The 17,982-nt window shown below is 55.0% G+C and overlaps 1 protein-coding gene across 2 annotated transcripts in view; it reads right to left on the bottom strand.

The window, feature by feature from the left end:
• Positions 1-414: 414 nt before the first annotated feature.
• The window catches only part of LOC102697456 (uncharacterized), a 32,614-nt gene continuing 15,046 nt past the window's right edge, over positions 415-17,982 (bottom strand). For both annotated transcript variants that reach the window (XM_069182292.1, XM_069182291.1), the window contains 8 exons: positions 17,805-17,912; positions 5,233-5,351; positions 4,640-4,808; positions 4,388-4,553; positions 3,460-3,596; positions 3,252-3,385; positions 3,059-3,140; positions 415-2,462 (listed from right to left, as the gene is read on the bottom strand). In XM_069182292.1, the coding sequence (XP_069038393.1) occupies positions 3,062-3,140; positions 3,252-3,385; positions 3,460-3,596; positions 4,388-4,553; positions 4,640-4,808; positions 5,233-5,351; positions 17,805-17,912 (912 nt within the window). In that variant the 3' untranslated portion in view covers positions 415-2,462; positions 3,059-3,061. The remainder of the gene's footprint in view (positions 2,463-3,058; positions 3,141-3,251; positions 3,386-3,459; positions 3,597-4,387; positions 4,554-4,639; positions 4,809-5,232; positions 5,352-17,804; positions 17,913-17,982) is intronic.

Genomic DNA, 17,982 nt, shown 5'->3' on the forward strand with positions numbered 1-17,982 from the left:
CCTACCTTCTCACACTGCTCCTCTCACTCTCCACCCTTCTCACACTGCTCCTCTCACTCTCCACCTGCCTCTCACCTCCTCTCTCTCTACCCTTCTCCTCTCACTCTGCACCCTTCTCACACTGCTCCTCTCACTCTCCACCCTTCTCACACTGCTCCTCTCACTCTCCACCCTTCTCACACTGCTCCTCTCACTCTCCACCTGCCTCTCACCTCCTCTCTCTCTACCCTTCTCCTCTCACTCTGCACCCTTCTCACACTGCTCCTCTCACTCTCCACCCGTCTCACACTGCTCCTCTCACTCTCCACCCGTCTCACACTGCTCCTCTCACTCTCCACCCGTCTCACACTGCTCCTCTCCACTTGCCTCACACTCTCTCTCCTGGCTTTCGGTGTCAGAGATGCATAGTCGGGGTGTCCGATATCCACTTTATTAACACGCCCACATTCTGACACCACTGGCACAGACCCAGAGTGCAAAACAGGACTGCAGTTTACAGAAAAGAGAAAGATCGACCCCAAGATAGTTAATAGAACCCTAACATCAGAACACAGAGAAATAAAAAATAAATCAGTTTCTTGAATAAATGTGTTAAAATACACTGTCAAAGGAAACTAAAAAATAAAAATTACAATCAGATTCAATTTGATCATGATTCCAACATCGACCCACAGTCACCTGCTGGGAGGCGGGGTTTCAAAGAGCCACTAAGGAGGAGGGCAGGGCTACAGAGAGAAGCACCACCTGATTGGCGGCAGACCTGTGATGTAAGAGAAGGGCTGTACACATGCAGAGGCAGCAGAGCCAGTGCCTGGATCACTGCAGAGCCTGGGCTCAGAGACTTGCTTTGAGCCAAAGACAGACTCAGTAGCTCCCAGCACAGAGAGCCTCTGCCGTGAAAAGCAGTGTGGTCACACGCGGACTGTGAGGCCTTCTTCCATGATGTTCACTGAACACATTAACTACTGATCACAGTGAAAAAGTAGTTCCCACAGTCAGCCTGGGAACCTTTGCACAAAGAGAACTGTTATTTCTGAACATTGTTGCCTGTCTGGACAAATTGAGGAACACACCTCCTTGTCTCCCTGCCCCGCCTCACCACCAACAGCACTTACAAAAGGAAAAACATGTTTATGCAAAGTCTCTGTGCACAGAGAGACAAAATATCACCAGATTATTGCTGTTATGTTTGTTCGAATTCAGAGTGAAAGCTTATTTCAATTCTTATATTTTCATTGGCCCTGCAGATCCTCCCTGCCCCGTGGCCTGCAGCGCAGTCCCCTGCTCATGTGTCAGCTCTCTCGCTCAGACCTGCAGCTCAGCTCGTACAGACACGAGTCTTCGAACGATGCCTTCTAGATCTGTGCTTTCTCCCAGGATTCCCACACTTCCTCTGGGACAGAGCAGAACAACTCGCCAGATGACAGAACAACCGCTCCTGGAGCTCGAGATGACTCGAGTGACCTTTCATTAATTTTCTTAATGAGACTTGATTCAGGAGTGGGAAAACAATTAAAACACTCAGTTGACATTGTTCTTATTTTGACCAAACCAAATTAATCAGATGGATGAAGACGGCCTGTCCCGGGAATTGCACCGTTAGGGAATTGTTTTCTCTTGCTTTTTCAGGAAGTGTGGGAACTCTGCTTTGAGTTTAGGAGCGAATGACTCCCATTGAGCAGGGGTGCCCCTAAAAGCAGTGGGCAACACAGGCAGTGCTCCTCTCTTAGCAGGAGGCAGGTACTGTAGGAAAATCAGAGCCTTTACCTGTCTTATAATCATTACTGTCGTTATTACTGTCGATATAGATCATATATAGCTATGTATTTGTTCTTTCAACACTGTTTTGTTCTTTCTAAGATTTATGACTTGTAAAAAGAAAAAAGAAGAGATTAGTTCTGTCCCCATTCTATGGCAACACGAGGCTCAGGACCTGAAGGACGCAATGATAAAAAACACTAAAAAAAGATACAATATGATCCCCTTCCAAAACTGATCTATAAAATTTTAAAATGATAATGATAAAAAAACTACATCCATTTTCTTCGCTGGTCTTCTGAGTTGCTTTTATTTCCTTCTACCTTAAGAGAAGCACTTTTAAGCTCAGAGCTCCTTGATCCGGCAGTTTAACCCTTCCTGATGTGCAACAAGGGCAGGAAAGAATTGGTTCCCCTGTGAGCTCATCTTCTGCTTGCTCTCCCTCCTTGAGGTGTCTGAGGCTAAAGTGGCTCTTTGTTAAAATCTCTCTAACAACTGCCTGTAAGAACAATAAGCAGCAGCAAGTTTTTCAGCCTGTTTGAACACAAAAATATATATATATAGATTTTTTCTCCAAAAAGGCACCATGCACTTCGCGACCCAGGCAGGAAGTGAAGAGTCGCATCAGCAGCAGCAGAACGCACAGGTCATATCCAGGTCCAAAAGTTAAGGCTTCTTCCTCCTGCGCTCCACTTTAAGGCCACCTGCAAGACAAATTCAATAAAACTGAAAATAATTGGCGTTAATTAAGCCACAGGCTCCTCTTGCCATCCACGAACACCACCCAGGCAGCTGTCCGCATGACATTTATGAAATCCACAAAGTGCTGAAATCCTGTTGTGGAGGTATCAGTTTAAATGGGGTCATTTTTCTGGCGTGATTAATACAAGTCCTTTGAAGAAAAGGCTTCATCGAGAACTGGTGAAGGCGCTGACTCATCCATGAGCTGCTGACAGAACGCTGACTCGTGCTGCTGAGCCTGTCAAGGTTCGCTTCCGGCCTGCAGGGCTCAAGGCTCATACTGAATCGGAGCCGAGCTGAGGTAAGGCAGAAGAGACAGGGGGTGGGGGAGGCAGGAGAGGCAGGGGAAGAGGGTGAGAAAGAGGAGACAGGAGAGGCAGGTGAAGAGGTTGAGATAGAGGAGACAGGAGAGGCAGGGGAAGAGGGTGAGAAAGAGGAGGCAGGGGACACAGGAGAGGCAGGTGAAGAGGGTGAGATAGAGGAGAAAGGAGAGGCAGAGGAGGCAGGTGAAGAGGGTGAGAAAGAGGAGGCAGGCTCTGTTGGATGCAGGGCCACTCACCCACTAGGCGTCATTGTCGTACTGACTGAGCCGCTTCTTTGACTTCAGCTCCTTCAGCCACTGGGGGGACGACTCCTCTGACCTGCAGGGAGACTGGACATCAGTCACATGCAGGACCCGGGTTCTGACCGGACCCAAACCAGGACAACAAGCAGATGGACACGGACACAAACGCACTCTCCCTGGGTCATACCCGTTTTCCTTCCTGCCTGAAGGGGGCCGCACTCTGGTTCCGGGAACGAAGGGCGACTTTGGAGAGCGGGAGAGCTGGGTCGGGGAGGGGGTGTCGGCCTGGCTATCCGAGTCCGTCCTCTTCCTCAGCTGGGCCTGAGGGGCAGAGGCGCAGAGGTGAGCGAGGCTCAGGGGGCGAGGCGTACTGCGGTACCCAGGCGGAGCCTAACCTTAAGGGCGGAGGGGTCCATCCCAGGAAAGAGGGGGACCCTCTGGGGCTGGGGGGCAGGAGAGCGCTCCACGCGCCGGGCTGTGTTCACTGGGTCCTCCGTGTCCGAGTCCTCCTGTGGGGGGTCCGGCTTGTGCTCTGAGGTGGAAGTGTGATGGGGGAGCAGTTACCGTGAGACATAGACGTCTTACAGAGCAGCGCCACCTAGCTGATATAGCCAGCAGCCATATCATACTGAAACTCACCACCAGCAGCCCACTGAAGCTTAGCAGTGTCATCAGTACCTGGATGGAGACTCCTGGGAAAGCTAAGGCTGTTGCCAGCAGGGGGTGCTCACCCTGCGTTCTGTGTGGGTCCTAACACCCCAGTATAGTGGCGGGGACACTATACTGTAAACAGGCGCCGTCCTTCGGATGAGACAAAAAACCGAGGTCCTGACTCTCTGTGGTCATTTAAAATCCCAGGGTGTTTCTCAAAAAGAGTAGGGGTGTTACCTACCTACCCTGGCCCCATTTCCCCCTGGCCTTTACCAGTCATGGCCTCCTAATAATCCCCATCTCTGAACTGGCTTCATCACTCTGCTCTCCTCCCCACTGAGAGCCGGTGTGTGGGGAGCAGAAAAGTGTGTTGTTCCTGCCCTATAAGATACATGGGGGTGACCAAAGTTGCAGAAACATGTTTATTTCTGCTGAAAAACACGTTTTGACCACTTCTGCACACTGGGGTTAAGAGCTGAGTCAGTGAGCTCTTCTGAGCCTAGCAGTCACATTGAGATTCCAAGGTTTGAAAAAACGCGTTTATTTCGGCTGGCGCATCACCCAGGTGGGGCTGCACACTGGTGGCGGTAGTGGGATTCCCCCATTACTGTAAAGAGCTGTCAGTGGAGAGCCCAGAAGAGCGCTAGAGAAGGGGATTATTCTTCCTCATACCTGTGGAGTCCCTGTAGAGCCAGTCCTCGGGCAGCGGGCCCAGGCGCTCTGCCCCAGCTGGCAGGGGACAGCGGCGTGCTGGGCGCGAGGGCAGGGAGCGGCGGCTCTTCCTGCTGAGCTGGGCGCGAGCCTTCATGGCGCTGCAGTCCAGGAGAGAGGCGGCCGGCTGAGGAAGACCAGGGGCGAGAGCAACAGTGAGGCAGGACAGGAGGCAGCAGTGGGAGGACGGACAGAGGCGAGAGAGAGACTGACCTCGGGGAACGAGAGCTCTTCCTGCTCGCCTGGGGTGCTGAGGGACAGAGAGAGGCCGTCAGTGACGTCAGGGTCGCTGGGGGTTGCGAGGTCAAGGGGGGAGGACGGTGTGTGTCTCCGCAGTGATGCGCTCAGGCTGCTTTCAGCTGTGGGGGAGGCGGGGGTGAGGCTGTGAAAAGAGAATTGAAACAGACCATTAAACAAGTTTCTGACAGTGCCCAGTAAAACACGGAGACAAACCAGACTGCTGTGCTCTGGCAGCCTGACTTCAACAATCCTACAAGAGGAAAAACAGAGACAGGCTAGGACTCTGAGCTCTGGGCTTCACTGCACTCGGGTCCCCGGCAGGCGCTGTTCCAGCCCCAGGACACCAGAGGGCAGCACTGCCCCTCAGTCCAGGTTAGGTAGTGGCCACACACCTGCACAGCAGGGAAGTCAAACCTCACCCTTTTTCACGGAAATGAGTTTATCCCTATAAGAGCTCCATCTGGTTTAGAACTACTTCCCTGAAATAATGTTAAAATGAGAAAGGATGTCTCCTGGTGTGCTCTTGGGCTCTCTGGAGTCTCAGGAGACGAGTGGTAGGAGCTCACCTGTCCTCGGTTCGCAGGCCGGTGTCCCAGGTCCCGTACTGACTGTCTGTCTCTGGCACTAGAGTGTCTGTGTCCTTGCCCTCCTCCGGTGCCCTGCTGACACACTGCTTCAGCTGCTCCTGAGAGACAGAAAGAGCCAGTGTCCGTGTCAGAGAGTTCCTGAGCTGCAGTGCGTCTGCACAGCGTGTTTCTGTACACTGTGATTACTAAATGCATCTGTGCAGCGTGTTTCTGTACACTGTGATTACTAAATGAGTCTGTGCAGCGTGTTTCTGTACACTGTGATTACTAAGTGCGTCTGCGCAGCGTGTTTCTGTACACTGTGATTACTAAGTGCGTCTGCGCAGCGTGTTTCTGTACACTGTGATTACTAAGTGCGTCTGTGCAGCGTGTTTCTGTACACTGTGATTACTAAGTGCGTCTGCGCAGCGTGTTTCTGTACACTGTGATTACTAAGTGCGTCTGTGCAGCGTGTTTCTGTACACTGTGATTACTAAGGGTGGTGTGTGGTTGCACAGTGCGAGTCTGGGCTGGGTGTGGTTGGGCGGTGCGAGTCTGGGCAGTGCGTAGTTGCGCAGTGCGAGTCTGGGCAGTGCGTAGTTGCGCAGTGCGAGTCTGGGCAGTGCGTAGTTGCGCAGTGCGAGTCTGGGCAGTGCGTAGTTGCGCAGTGCGAGTCTGGGCAGTGCGTAGTTGCGCAGTGCGAGTCTGGGGGGGGTGTGTGGCTGCGCAGTGTGAGTCTGGGGGGGGTGTGGTTGCGCGGTGTGTCTATCAAGCTGTAGAGGCTAGAGAGTTGGGTGGATGGACTGACAGAGATTGCAATGATTAGTCTGGGGGTTTAGGGAAATCACTCTGACAGCATCAGATGGACACTACTGCATCAAACACGCCACAGACCACAAGGACTGTCGCCTGGGCCCTGTCGCCAGGTTCTGGTCACTGGCATGCACTGTGCCCGCTGAAGCATGGGCATTTTAATGAGCCTGGCACACAGTGGCTGTGGCAAACAATGAGGAGTCTGATCGCTCTGCAAGACACGGAAACAATAACCCCACAGAAAAGAGCCCACAGCCCTCGGTTTGTGTGATCTGCTCCCCGCGATCTTCAGCCGAGTGTGACGCCCCGTTGTGCAGACAGCTCTCTTGCACAGGGGAGGGGCAGCACTCCTCTCCTCTCTTGTTCCCCGGCCCCTGGCCCCTGGCCCCTGCCCGGGCTCCAGGTCCCCGCACCGCTGTCCGCACTCGAAGAAAGTGCAGTGTAACTCTCGTTCACACACTCGTCCTTGGGGAGCAGGATCTCCGCACAGCTGCGCTCCAGCGGGGAGTCTTCCTATTCACATCGGCGTGTTTGGGGCATCTGAAACTGCAGCCCCGACCCACTCAGCTCCTCTCCCCCACAGCCCAGCCTCTCCTGGAAGAGGCCGGCCAGCCGACCAGCCAGCCCGAGGGAGGAAGTGTGGGGGGGCAGGAAAGGACTTGGGGGAGCTGAGACAGGAGGGATAGAGTAAGAGAAGGGTGTGTTGCTGGGTGCTAGTGTGAAAATTCATGACCCTCATTGCAGAGCTTCCCTGCAGAGTTCCTAGCAGGACAGAAAACAAACAGCAGAGTGAGAGAGAGAAGGGAAGGAAAGAGGGGGGGAAGGACTGATTCTTTGCATGTCTCAAAGCATCCCATCAGCCACTGCGCTCCAGCGCGTCTCTGCAGTGCTGCCGAGTGAAGTCACACACACACGCTGCGCTCTGTCTCCACGGCACCCAGGTAACCAGGCAACCAAATATTTCCCTTCTGCGCAGAACGCCGGAGGGCAAGGCAGAGCAGGGGATATATGAGGGCAGACCCGCTCGCTGTGCAGCCACAGCGCCGTGGCGGGCTGGGCGTGTTGCTGAGGAAGTGGAGTGAACAATGAGCGGATGAATGGAGAGAGAGGGGAGACCAAGGAGAGAGGCAGCAGAAAGCAGCAACAAGCTGAGACTCAGCTTTCACATTCCACAGCCCCCCTCAACACACACCTCCGAGGTAACTCACAGGAGAGACCAACACAGCCGACAGGAGCTGCCTGCAGCCCCACAGCCCCGGGGCACCCTCGACCCTGTACAGTACTTCCACACAGCCCTACACCCACAAACACACTCTTCTGCATGACGGTGAGATGCAGAAGAAAGAGTGAGGAGCAGGAAACTCTTCTGTTCTGGGAAACCATTAAGTCTGATTTGCAGGAGCCCTCATGCGCGTGTCAGGGACACCCTGCTCCACTCTAGACTTCCTCAGCTCTGAGGAGGCACTCATCATCAGAGAGCTCACCGAGGCACAGGGAAGACAGAGAGGCAAAGGCTGAGCCACAAGTCTTACCCACCACAGGCAGACTAAGCCATTCCCTACTTGTACACAGCCGGCCGTCCCACACGCTGCCCCAGCGCAGAGCTGCAGTGGGAAACAACACCAGAAGAAATTCCTTCACTTGCCTAAACGATTCTGCTTTTACAAGGAAAACAGCACACTGAGATGGAATGAAAAGGCAGAGAGGAAGGAAAAAGCTGCTAGATAAGACGGAGGTGCTGTTGACAGTGTGGGCAGGACAGCATTCCTCACAGCAGTAGGTAATGCCCTACTGTTCACTCACAGCGGGGTGAGACTCAGAGCCACCCTCCAGCCTTGCTGCAAAACACAGCTTCAAACACAGGTCCTCGTCTCGGAGGATCACAAAAACACATCCCAGCTGCCCTGCAAGACTGCAAGAGGGATTCGAGACTTCACTGCCCCACTGTGGTTTCTCATTCCAGAAAAAGAAGCAGACTCCTGTAAGTGTTTATCACTATTACTATGAACAGTATTAGCTCTTGATTTTCTGCTATCCCACCTCTTCCACCACGAGGACAGAGGAATCCCATAGTATATGTTTGCATTATAGCACATCCACAAATCTTTCCACACGAAAGCACCTGTGTATCTGCGACATATTCACACCTGCTAAGACCACATGGCCTGTTGATATCTCAAAGTTTCTCCTGCCCAGAGCTTTATAAGAAAGTATCCCTTGGAGTGTTCAGTGAGCCCACAGGACCCTACCACCCCTTCTCAATCTTCCCAGGCCTATGCTTCACCTGCATGTTCCCCGATCCTGATGGATTAGGGCCGACCCCGGACTCAGATCAGCAGCCCTCCGCATACAGACACAGGACCAACATGCACACCCCTGCCTGACCCCAAACGTTCAGAAAGAACAGAGGCAAAACCAGATGGATCGGCCCACACTGCCCAGTCAAGGGAGCTGGTGCTCTGTTAGGGGTATGCTGGGATGTGGCAGCAGTGCATTAAGCACCCAGAATGCAAGGTTGGTGATGTCATGATCCACTGAAGTTGCATTAGTCACTTCCAGGCGACGGCATCACTGCAGCCTGTGAGGTAATCTGGGGGCTCAGCACAGAGCCTGCCTGCGGCGCTACGCTCAGCGCTGCATCCTGGGGCCCCCAAGGGCAGACAGCCTGTTCCCGTCAAGCCACTGCTCTGCTCCTCATAGCAACCTGGCAGCAGCTCCTCTGTCCTCCCCCGCTACTTTCTTTCTCTCTCTCTCCTCCCCCTCTTCCACCCTGCTCTCCTCTCTCCCATCCTCCCTCACAGCACAGATGCACTACAGGCTGCCTAAATATCCTCCTCCCCCATGACACTCTCGCCCAAGGATGTGTGCAGCTCCCAGAGACCCTCTTATTTAGGTTTGATTAGAAATTCAGACCTTTACTTTTCTCCTGTTTCCTCTTAATGGCCTTTACAGGAGAAAAGGGAAACAACAGCAGAAAGTAAAATTTGAACTGAATTATCCATTCCCATCTTGGCACAGCGCAGCGCAGCACAGCTCCAGACTAAAGCATTTCCATGAGCTACCCTCTCCACATTTTCCTCATAATCCCTGTCGACAGCCTCTCTCAGAGTGCTATATAGACACAACTGTTTCAAGCCTACTGCCTTTGAGGAAGTAATGATGTCCCCCCAGAAAGCCAGGAGAAATTGAAGAAAGTGGCAGATTACAAAGTCTAATCCTGAGAATGAACAGGGAAGGGCCTGCAGATATGAGTCACAGGCATGAGTGTTACACAATTCTGCATGCTGCAGTGGCGCTATCAGTGCATCCGGAGTCCGGAGCAGGGAGTGTGTAGGAGCTGGGCCAGTGCTAAAACTGTTCCCTCACCTATAATGAAACATCACTCGGATCCACTGGACAGTACCCTAGCCCCCCACATTCCCCTCCCTCCCCCTGACGCCTCTCTGCTCATGATTAACTGGCTCTCTTTAGCATCCCCTGCCAGCACAAACAGAATGGCAATCTTCTATCTTAAAGCAAGTCGTCCTATATTCACACTACTGTTATATAAAATTTGTTTTGTGCACTATGCATGCTCACAGCTGTTTTCGACAGTTGGGTTTTTATCTTTTAAAATGCTGCACTGAAATTAATGACTAGTAAAGCAACCAAGATCCCACCACCAACACAACGTGGGCAGCTGACAGGTAGCAAGACGATCCCTGACCAATAACCTACTAGGAGTTGTTAGAACAATCCCAGTGCAAACCAGTATGGCCTCTATCATCCACGGTCCACACAGAAAACAATCCGCTAGGAATGAGTGAATTTTGGGGTGATCCTGTCCCCATTGCTAATAAGAACTCACACGCCTACTAAGCAATTGCACTAAATCTCCATTCTGCCTGTAAAAGAACTCTTAAGCATGTATCTTTAAGGAAATAACACTGGAGTAATTTAAGAAAATTAAGATAGAAAACGTGCAAGAAACTGCTGTATTTGGGCAGGAGCACAGCGGTGAAACGGAGAGGACGGAGAGGAGCAGACAGACGAGGGGTCGCACTCTTACTTCAAGGGGGGAGTCGGGGTTGGCGTGGCGTTTCCGTAGCGACAGGCGCTGCTGGCTGCGCAGGGAGAACCTGCGGATGGACTCGCGGCTGCGAGACGCGAAGCTGCGCAGGGACGCTGCACGCTTGAAGGACGAACGCTCACCCGCGGCTCCCCGCTCGGGGGCCATCGCCGTGGAGACCAGGCTGATGGCGCCGTGCAGCGAGCGGCGGACCGTTCCCACCCACTGCGACATCTGTGTCTGTGCCACCGCCAGCTTGTCGCCCAGGTAGTCCATGGCGCCCGGCGGCAGCGGGCTGGGTCAGGTCCGGTTGAGTCTTCAGCAGCACCAAGGCCCAGCTTAGAGCAGCAGAACTCTCAGGTCAGACCATCGGTGCCAGCAGACAGCTGCACCTCGTCAGCTCAGGCAAACCCCGGATCCCCTCAGTGAGAGCTTTCCTGGAATTCACCGGGGAGCCTCTTCAGAACCGTACTGGGATCGCTCCAGAGCCTAACACCACCTCCCAGGATTCCTGAATCCTGCTGGAACGGTTTTTGAAACAGCAGCAGTCCCTGGGATCTGTCCCTCCCCGTCTCCCTCCTTAAGCTGGGCTGTGCTCCTGTCTCTGTCCGCGATCTCCTACACAGCTGGTCATGTCAGGAGCACTCCTGACAGAGAGCTCGCAGCACCAGGGCAAGGCTTAGCACTCAACACTGTCCACAGTGACGGATGAGAAACCCAGGCAGTTGAGGTAACAGATTCCTCTCGTTCTCACTGCTCCCCAGCTCTCTCCCCTTTCCTTCCTTCCTTCCTTCCTTCTAGGGTGCTAATTACTGCTTCTGGTCCTGCCGGAATCCTGGAGGCCTGGGAGGGCAATACCCAGCAAGCCCGAGAGAGAGATCACTGAACACCTCACCTCCCACAGCCCGGAACGGCCACGAACCGCAGCAGCAGCAGACGGCTGAGAGCCCAGGAACAATCAGACGTCAACAGCAAGCGTGTCTAAAAATACACTGAAGATGTCAAAAATGTATCTGGCTACGAGCTCAGGCTTCCAGTAGCTGCATACATTCAATAAGGCTGGACTGCTCCTGGCCCGTTCGCTGGTCTTCAGGGAGCAGACACTGACCGGCACGTTACCACGCAGCAGGGAAACGGAGCAGCGCAAAGCGATCCTGGCACAGGCCTGCAGAGTGTCCCCGCAGTGGGGCGGGTCCCGGGTTCGAGAGCGCAGAACAGCGCCATGACTGAGGCTCCACTCCAAATAGTTATTCCTTATAAGTCCAGGGGCGTTTTCCTACTGGATACATAAGCAAATCCAAGGGAGAATCACCCTAGATCCATCCTGGTGCGAGTTAAACACGCCAGAGACGGGGACGCACAGCTCCTCTGGATCAGACCCAGGCTCCAGTCCCCTGCGCAGCGCCCGAGAGAGAGGGAGCAGAACGACAGCAAAGCAGGAATCCCATTCAGCAGGTTGTGCCAGACGGTAAAGAAAGCAGCTCTGTGGAAAAAACCGAGCAGCCGGACTAGAGCACGGAGCGGCAGAAGTTTGTCCCTCTCACAGGTACAGGCAGGTACGGAGAGCGCTGCGTCGGCTGCTCCCCGCGCTACAGTCCTGAGGGAGGGAGGCAGAGGGGAGGAGCCGGCCTCGGGAGCAGGCAGGAATCCTGCCCTTCCTGCAGACAGGCTCGGAGAGGAAGGAGAGCGCCGCTGGCCTCCGCACTGCAGAGGAGAGAGCGGATTCCTGTATTGTTCCTGCTTTCTGCTCGAGCGGGATATCAGAGCTGAGCGCCAGCAGATAGAGAGAGGGGGAGGAGAGCAGGAGAGAGGAAGAGAGAGCCTGGAGGTGCATCTGTCTCTCTCCGTCCTCGAGCTGTGACTGTACCAACCCTCCAGCGAGGTGGGGGGGAGGGGGGAGGGGGCAGGTGATAGGGAGGAATTGGGGAGCTCAGTCAGGCCCTATGTGCTTACAGTCCTGGGCTGTTTCCTCAGAGCTCCTCAGAGCTGGGAGAGAGAGCTCTAGTGTGTGTGCATGTGGGTCACACAGCAGAGAGGGAGTGCCTGTGTGTGTGTCAGACACACCACTGCCCTGCACTCCACTGTTCACCTCCCTACACACACAGTTACACACATCCCTGTAGGCCAGCCTGGCCCTGCTGCAGCCAGAGGTCACTGCACTGCATCACACACTTTGTTAAACAAAACACAAAGCAGGCAGGTCGGGTTTTTACTCTGCTCATCTCTCTCCGTTTGTCATCTGTTCCTGGTCTCTTTCTCTCCCTTCATTTTTCTGGATCAGCATTCTCCTGAATCCCATTTTCAGGAATAAAACAATTACAAGCATTTCCCAAGTGAAACACACAAGTTCTTCTGAGTGAGAGCAGAAGGAGCAGAGAGAGTGGGGGGGGAGAGAGTGAGGGAGGGAGAGAAAGGGAGTGCAAAAGACTGATAGAGACAAGGAGAGGGAGTGAGAGGGAGAGTGAGAGAGGGGGAGAGGGGAAGAGTGAGAGGGGGAGAGAGAGACCCAGCAGCAGGATCTTGTGCTGATGTACGGTCTCTAGACTAGAAAAGACTGATGAAGACCCTGTTCATGTAAACAGCCACAGAAGGACGCCTGCCACTGTCAGAAACAGCTCATTATCACCATGATTAATACTAAAGGCAGAGGTGCAGCTCAACAGACCTGCTGTGAGGGTGCAGACAGCTCCAGTGACCTGAAATCCTGAAACCCTCAAATAAAGCATGAGAAGGCTAAGAAACACTGACACCCCAGTACACACCTTGAGGTGTCAGTGCTAGAGCCCCGTCCAAACACCTGGTCGAGAGCAAGGTACAACCAGCTCCACTACACTCCTCATGGACAGCGGAGTATCTCCTGCACACACGACAGCTCATATTGAGCTCCAGGGGCCCAGCTTGAGGCTCTGTGCACACAAGAGCACCTGACGCCCCCTGCTGGTCAAACTGCCTGCAGAGAGACCAGGCTGGCAACAGCAGCAGCACCAGCAACAACAGAAACAGCAGCAACACAGAGCAGCACAAGCAACAACAGCAACTCTGAGAGCAGGAGCAGCGCCAACAAAAGCAGAGCCAAGAGCAGGTGGGAGTTGGGTGACTTCCCTACCTCCTGTTGCCAAGCAACAGAAAATCTAGGGAAACCTGTCCAGCAGATTTAAGACAAGCAGTTGTGACTTCCTGTTTTACAGTATCCTGACTGACAGTGCACAAACCTGCACACACACGTCTGCATCAGGCCCTGCGCAACACAGACAAGGTCAGCTATGGCACATACCACTGTGTGTGTGTGCAAGCTGTTGTCTCGATCTGTCGCTGCAGCAGAGGCAGGAAGCAGCTTGACCGCAGGGCTGCCGAAAAAAGACCGGCAGAGCTCAGAGAGGCGTATCACTTCCACACACACAGACCAGCCGTGCCCCCCCCCCAGGCCTGAAATGAGGTCACTAATTAGTTCAACACAAGAAACACAACCTGTGCTGCTCTGTCTGTCAGCACCTCACTCTTCCACCTGGGTAGCTGCCAGCTCCCTCTCAGGACACAGGGCCACAGGCTGGCCTACAGCTCCCACTCAGGACACAGAGCCTCGGGCTGGCCTACAGCTCCCACTCAGGACACACAGTCGCGGGCTGGCCTACAGCTCCCACTCAGGACACACAGTCGCGGGCTGGCCTACAGCTCCCACTCAGGACACACAGTCGCGGGCTGGCCTACAGCTCCCACTCAGGACACACAGTCGCGGGCTGGCCTACAGCTCCCACTCAAGACACACAGTCGCGGGCTGGCCTACAGCTCCCACCCAGGACACAGAGCCGCGGGCTGGCCTACAGCTCCCACTCAGGACACACAGTCGCGGGCTGGCCTACAGCTCCCACTCAGGACACACAGTCGCGGGCTGGCCTACAGCTCCCACTCAGGACACAGAGCGGCGGGCTGGCCTACAGCTCCCACTCAGGACACAGAGCCGCGGGCTGGCCTACAGCTCCCACTCAGGACACAGAGCCGCGGGCTGGCCTACAGCTCCCACTCAGGACACACAGTCGCGGGCTGGCCTACAGCTCCCACTCAGGACACACAGTCGCGGGCTGGCCTACAGCTCCCACTCAGGACACAGAGCCGCGGGCTGGCCTACAGCTCCCACTCAGGACACACAGTCGCGGGCTGGCCTACAGCTCCCACTCAGGACACAGGGCCACGGGCTGGCCTACAGCTCCCACTCAGGACACACAGTCGCGGGCTGGCCTACAGCTCCCACTCAGGACACAGGGCCGAGGGCTGGCCTACAGCTCCCACTCAGGACACAGGGCCGAGGGCTGGCCTACAGCTCCCACTCAGGACACAGGGCCGAGGGCTGGCCTACAGCTCCCACTCAGGACACAGGGCCACGGGCTGGCCTACAGCTCCCACTCAGGACACAGGGCCACGGGCTGGCCTACAGCTCCCACTCAGGACACAGGGCCACGGGCTGGCCTACAGCTCCCACTCAGGACACAGGGCCACGGGCTGGCCTACAGCTCCCACTCAGGACACAGGGCCGAGGGCTGGCCTACAGCTCCCACTCAGGACACAGGGCCGAGGGCTGGCCTACAGCTCCCACTCAGGACACAGGGCCGAGGGCTGGCCTACAGCTCCCACTCAGGACACAGGGCCGAGGGCTGGCCTACAGCTCCCACTCAGGACACAGAGCCACGGGCTGGCCTACAGCTCCCACTCAGGACACAGAGCCACGGGCGGCTGCTCCCACACGGGCGTCCCCGAGCTGGAAGAGTGAGGATCCTGATCCCTGTGCGAGTTGGCTCCTGTCTGCAGCTCTGTCCTGATCTCCACCAGACTGGACAGCCAGCAGTCCTGCTGTGGGAGTCTGGGACGAGCTGCCCAGCCACATGGGTGAAGACGTTACCATGTCAGGAAACAGCCGGACGCGATACTGGGGTCAATGAGCTACATGCCGATTAACAGGCTCCTCTTGCCCGTCACCTGAGCCCAGCCAGCTTCTCGCAAACGAAGTGACACCAGAAATCAATACCCAGCATCTAAAAACACACAAGTATGAATGGGCTGTGGAGTTTAAAATTTCTGTGGCGCCCTTGTTTGCCCATTGTATTATCCCTGACCTCTCACCTTTCTCTCTCCCTTACCCTTCACCCCTGACCCCTCACCTTTCTCTCTCCCTCACACTTCAACCCCTCACCACTGCCCCCTTTCTTCCCTCACCCTCTCTCTCTCCTCAGACCCCTCCCCCATTTCTCAGGTAAAGTCTGAAGCACGTGAGTGAGTTTTAATAGAGAGACAGGAGTAGGAATGAGCTGCTACATGTTCTCTGGCTGTCTGACCGGCACCCTAACCCTCACGGAGACTCGCAGAACTGTCGCAACATCAACACCGAGCCAACAGCCGAGCCCAGATCAAGACTCATGAAGGGATGAAGCCTTCCTCTCCCTCCCCTCTCTCGCTGTTTGACACACAGACAGGACACTGATCTCTCCACTCACCCACAGCAGCTGCAGGGATTTCAGACAGCCAGGGCAGTAATAATACTCCATCTCTCCTCACAGACGCAAGCGAAACAAGTCCCAAACTTTCCTGCCTTCCCTCCGAGCTCGCAGCTTCCTCAGTACACAGTCCAGCCCCCAGAGCAAGAGAGAGGTCGCCTCTGACGCGCGAGCAGCGCAGACATGTATAATTTAGTGATCTGACTTGAACACGCACAGGCTTCCTCTGAGCTGAGACCACACACACACCGACTCCTGCTGTGGATTTGGAAGACAGAGCAATTTAACCGATGTGTTTGCACGGGTCCCAGCTGACCACGGGGCTACTGTGTAATACAGCCGCGTCAATAAAGCGCTGTTGGGGCTGAATTTGCATCCTGCAGTGGGGGAGGGAGGACGTGGGGCAGGGGGGGGTTGACAGCTCTCAAACTGGTGCCTCCCTGCCGGCAGACAGGTCTGGGTTATCACCACGACCGTAACTTCCCCTGGCGATCTGCTCCGAGCTGGATTGCCAACTTCCTACCGCAATCTGACTCTGCAATTACAGTCACACAGAAGGACTGGTTCTGCGCAGAGAGTGAGGGAGGGGCGTCTGGAGACAGCTTTAGTTTTGGGGGGGTTGAATAAATACATCTTTGCATCTGGAACAGCACTGGGGGCCCCATTCCCCGACCACCACCAGTCCCATGTGAAGCAGAGCCCTATATAGGGAGGAGGCAGGTGTGCAGGCGAGGACACCTAGCCCACACTTCCTGTCCTGTCGGACCCGAGTCGGTACAAAAACAGGGGGAGGGGCAAAGGGAAAGAGAGGCGGGAGTGTTCCAGAGACCTGACCCATCCTGGACTGGGCACTGGGCAGCCACGTGGCAAATTACATTCAAACACCGATTAGAAAACAAGATTGACTCATTTGTGACAGAGAGCAGGAAACCTCTTTACACAAAGAGTTGTGAGAGCCTGGAACAGGCTTCTGAGCCAGGTGGTTGAGGCCTAAACTTTGGACTCCCTAAAGCAGCAACTGGACATGTCAGACTGGCGGAGCTGCTGGGCGACCAAGCAAGCGCGATGATGTCTGAACGGCCGCCTGGCGCCTGTCAATTCCCTGCTTCAGTGACCCCGCCAGCAAAACTCTGACTTTGTGTTAGGAATGGCAGGCAGACTCAAGATAAACGCACAGACATCACCAGCTGCCGCGAACAGGAAACACAAACACTGGGAAATCAGGGGAGATTTTCTGACTGCCTGTAATACCATAGAAGGGCCACAAGGTGGCAGGAAAGACTCAAAAACAATAAATCCCCAGGTTCTGCAAACCGCTGCAGCTGGCACTAACAAGCCCGGAGACTGCAGAACCGGGAAGAACCGAACCAGAATTCACTTCTTACACACCCACCCGATACAGAGGAAGATTTCGGAGGAACACAGGAGAGATGGACGACAGGCGAGCAACAGTCTTTCAGGACAGTGTCTGCATTGCTACTCCCCCACAGACTGGGGGTACCCTCATCCGTACAGCAGAAGCCACCCCGAGTTAGATAGCAAGGGGCAGAGTACCGAGCTGGATACACATCCTGCTGCAGGCAGAGGACACAGGCCAGGGGAGGGGCAGGAGCACTTGAATTTCACACTCCTGCAGAACCTGTCCAGGACTTGGGGCCAAGCAGGAAACACTGTTGGAGCTGTGCAACTCGTGTGTTCAGAGCAGGTCAGAGCTGTTAAATCAGTCGGTTCTTGCCCGTACTCCTGCCTGCTAAGCCATGTCAGAGAGAGGCAGGACGGGCTTGAATACCATCTGCTTTACTCACGCAAACCCCTCCCTGACCCGGCCTACTGCACTCCCACTCCTCCCTTCCTCCCTCTCTCAGCACAGCGGCCGCACCACTGACACCCTCACTGCACCTAGAGTAGTCGCTGGGCACCACACTGCCCCTGCTGGTGGAGAGGGGTAATGGCAGCAGCTCAAACCCAGGAGGCGGGTCAGATTCCAGCAGACGGGAACGGCATTCCTGACAGCCCACACCCGGCACGCTCGCATTTCAGGCTGGACTGGCTGCAGGGCGCTTGTCCAGATCGCAGCGGTGAAGCTGAGAGCAGTGCTTGCATAATATGGCTGTAATCCCAAAAGGTTTATGTCAATTTGCTCAAAATAAGTTTACAAACTTGAAATCCGCCGGAGAGATCCTCCTGCAGAGGAGCTGTGCCATCACTGCGGAGCCGTGACTCACCTCAGTGTGCCGGCTGCGGCTCCTCGCCCTCGCCAAGGGCCCCTCCAGGGGGCTCTCCGGAGGCGCTGGCTTCCATGACACGCTGCCCGGCTTCGCCCGCGCCGAATCCTGAAGCAGAGGGAAGCGCTTTGTTATCAGACAGGCAGGCAGCTCCCGGCAGTCAATACAGAAACTGCCT

This window comes from Lepisosteus oculatus, chromosome 22, assembly GCF_040954835.1.
Source record: "Lepisosteus oculatus isolate fLepOcu1 chromosome 22, fLepOcu1.hap2, whole genome shotgun sequence".
Taxonomy (NCBI): domain Eukaryota; kingdom Metazoa; phylum Chordata; class Actinopteri; order Semionotiformes; family Lepisosteidae; genus Lepisosteus; species Lepisosteus oculatus.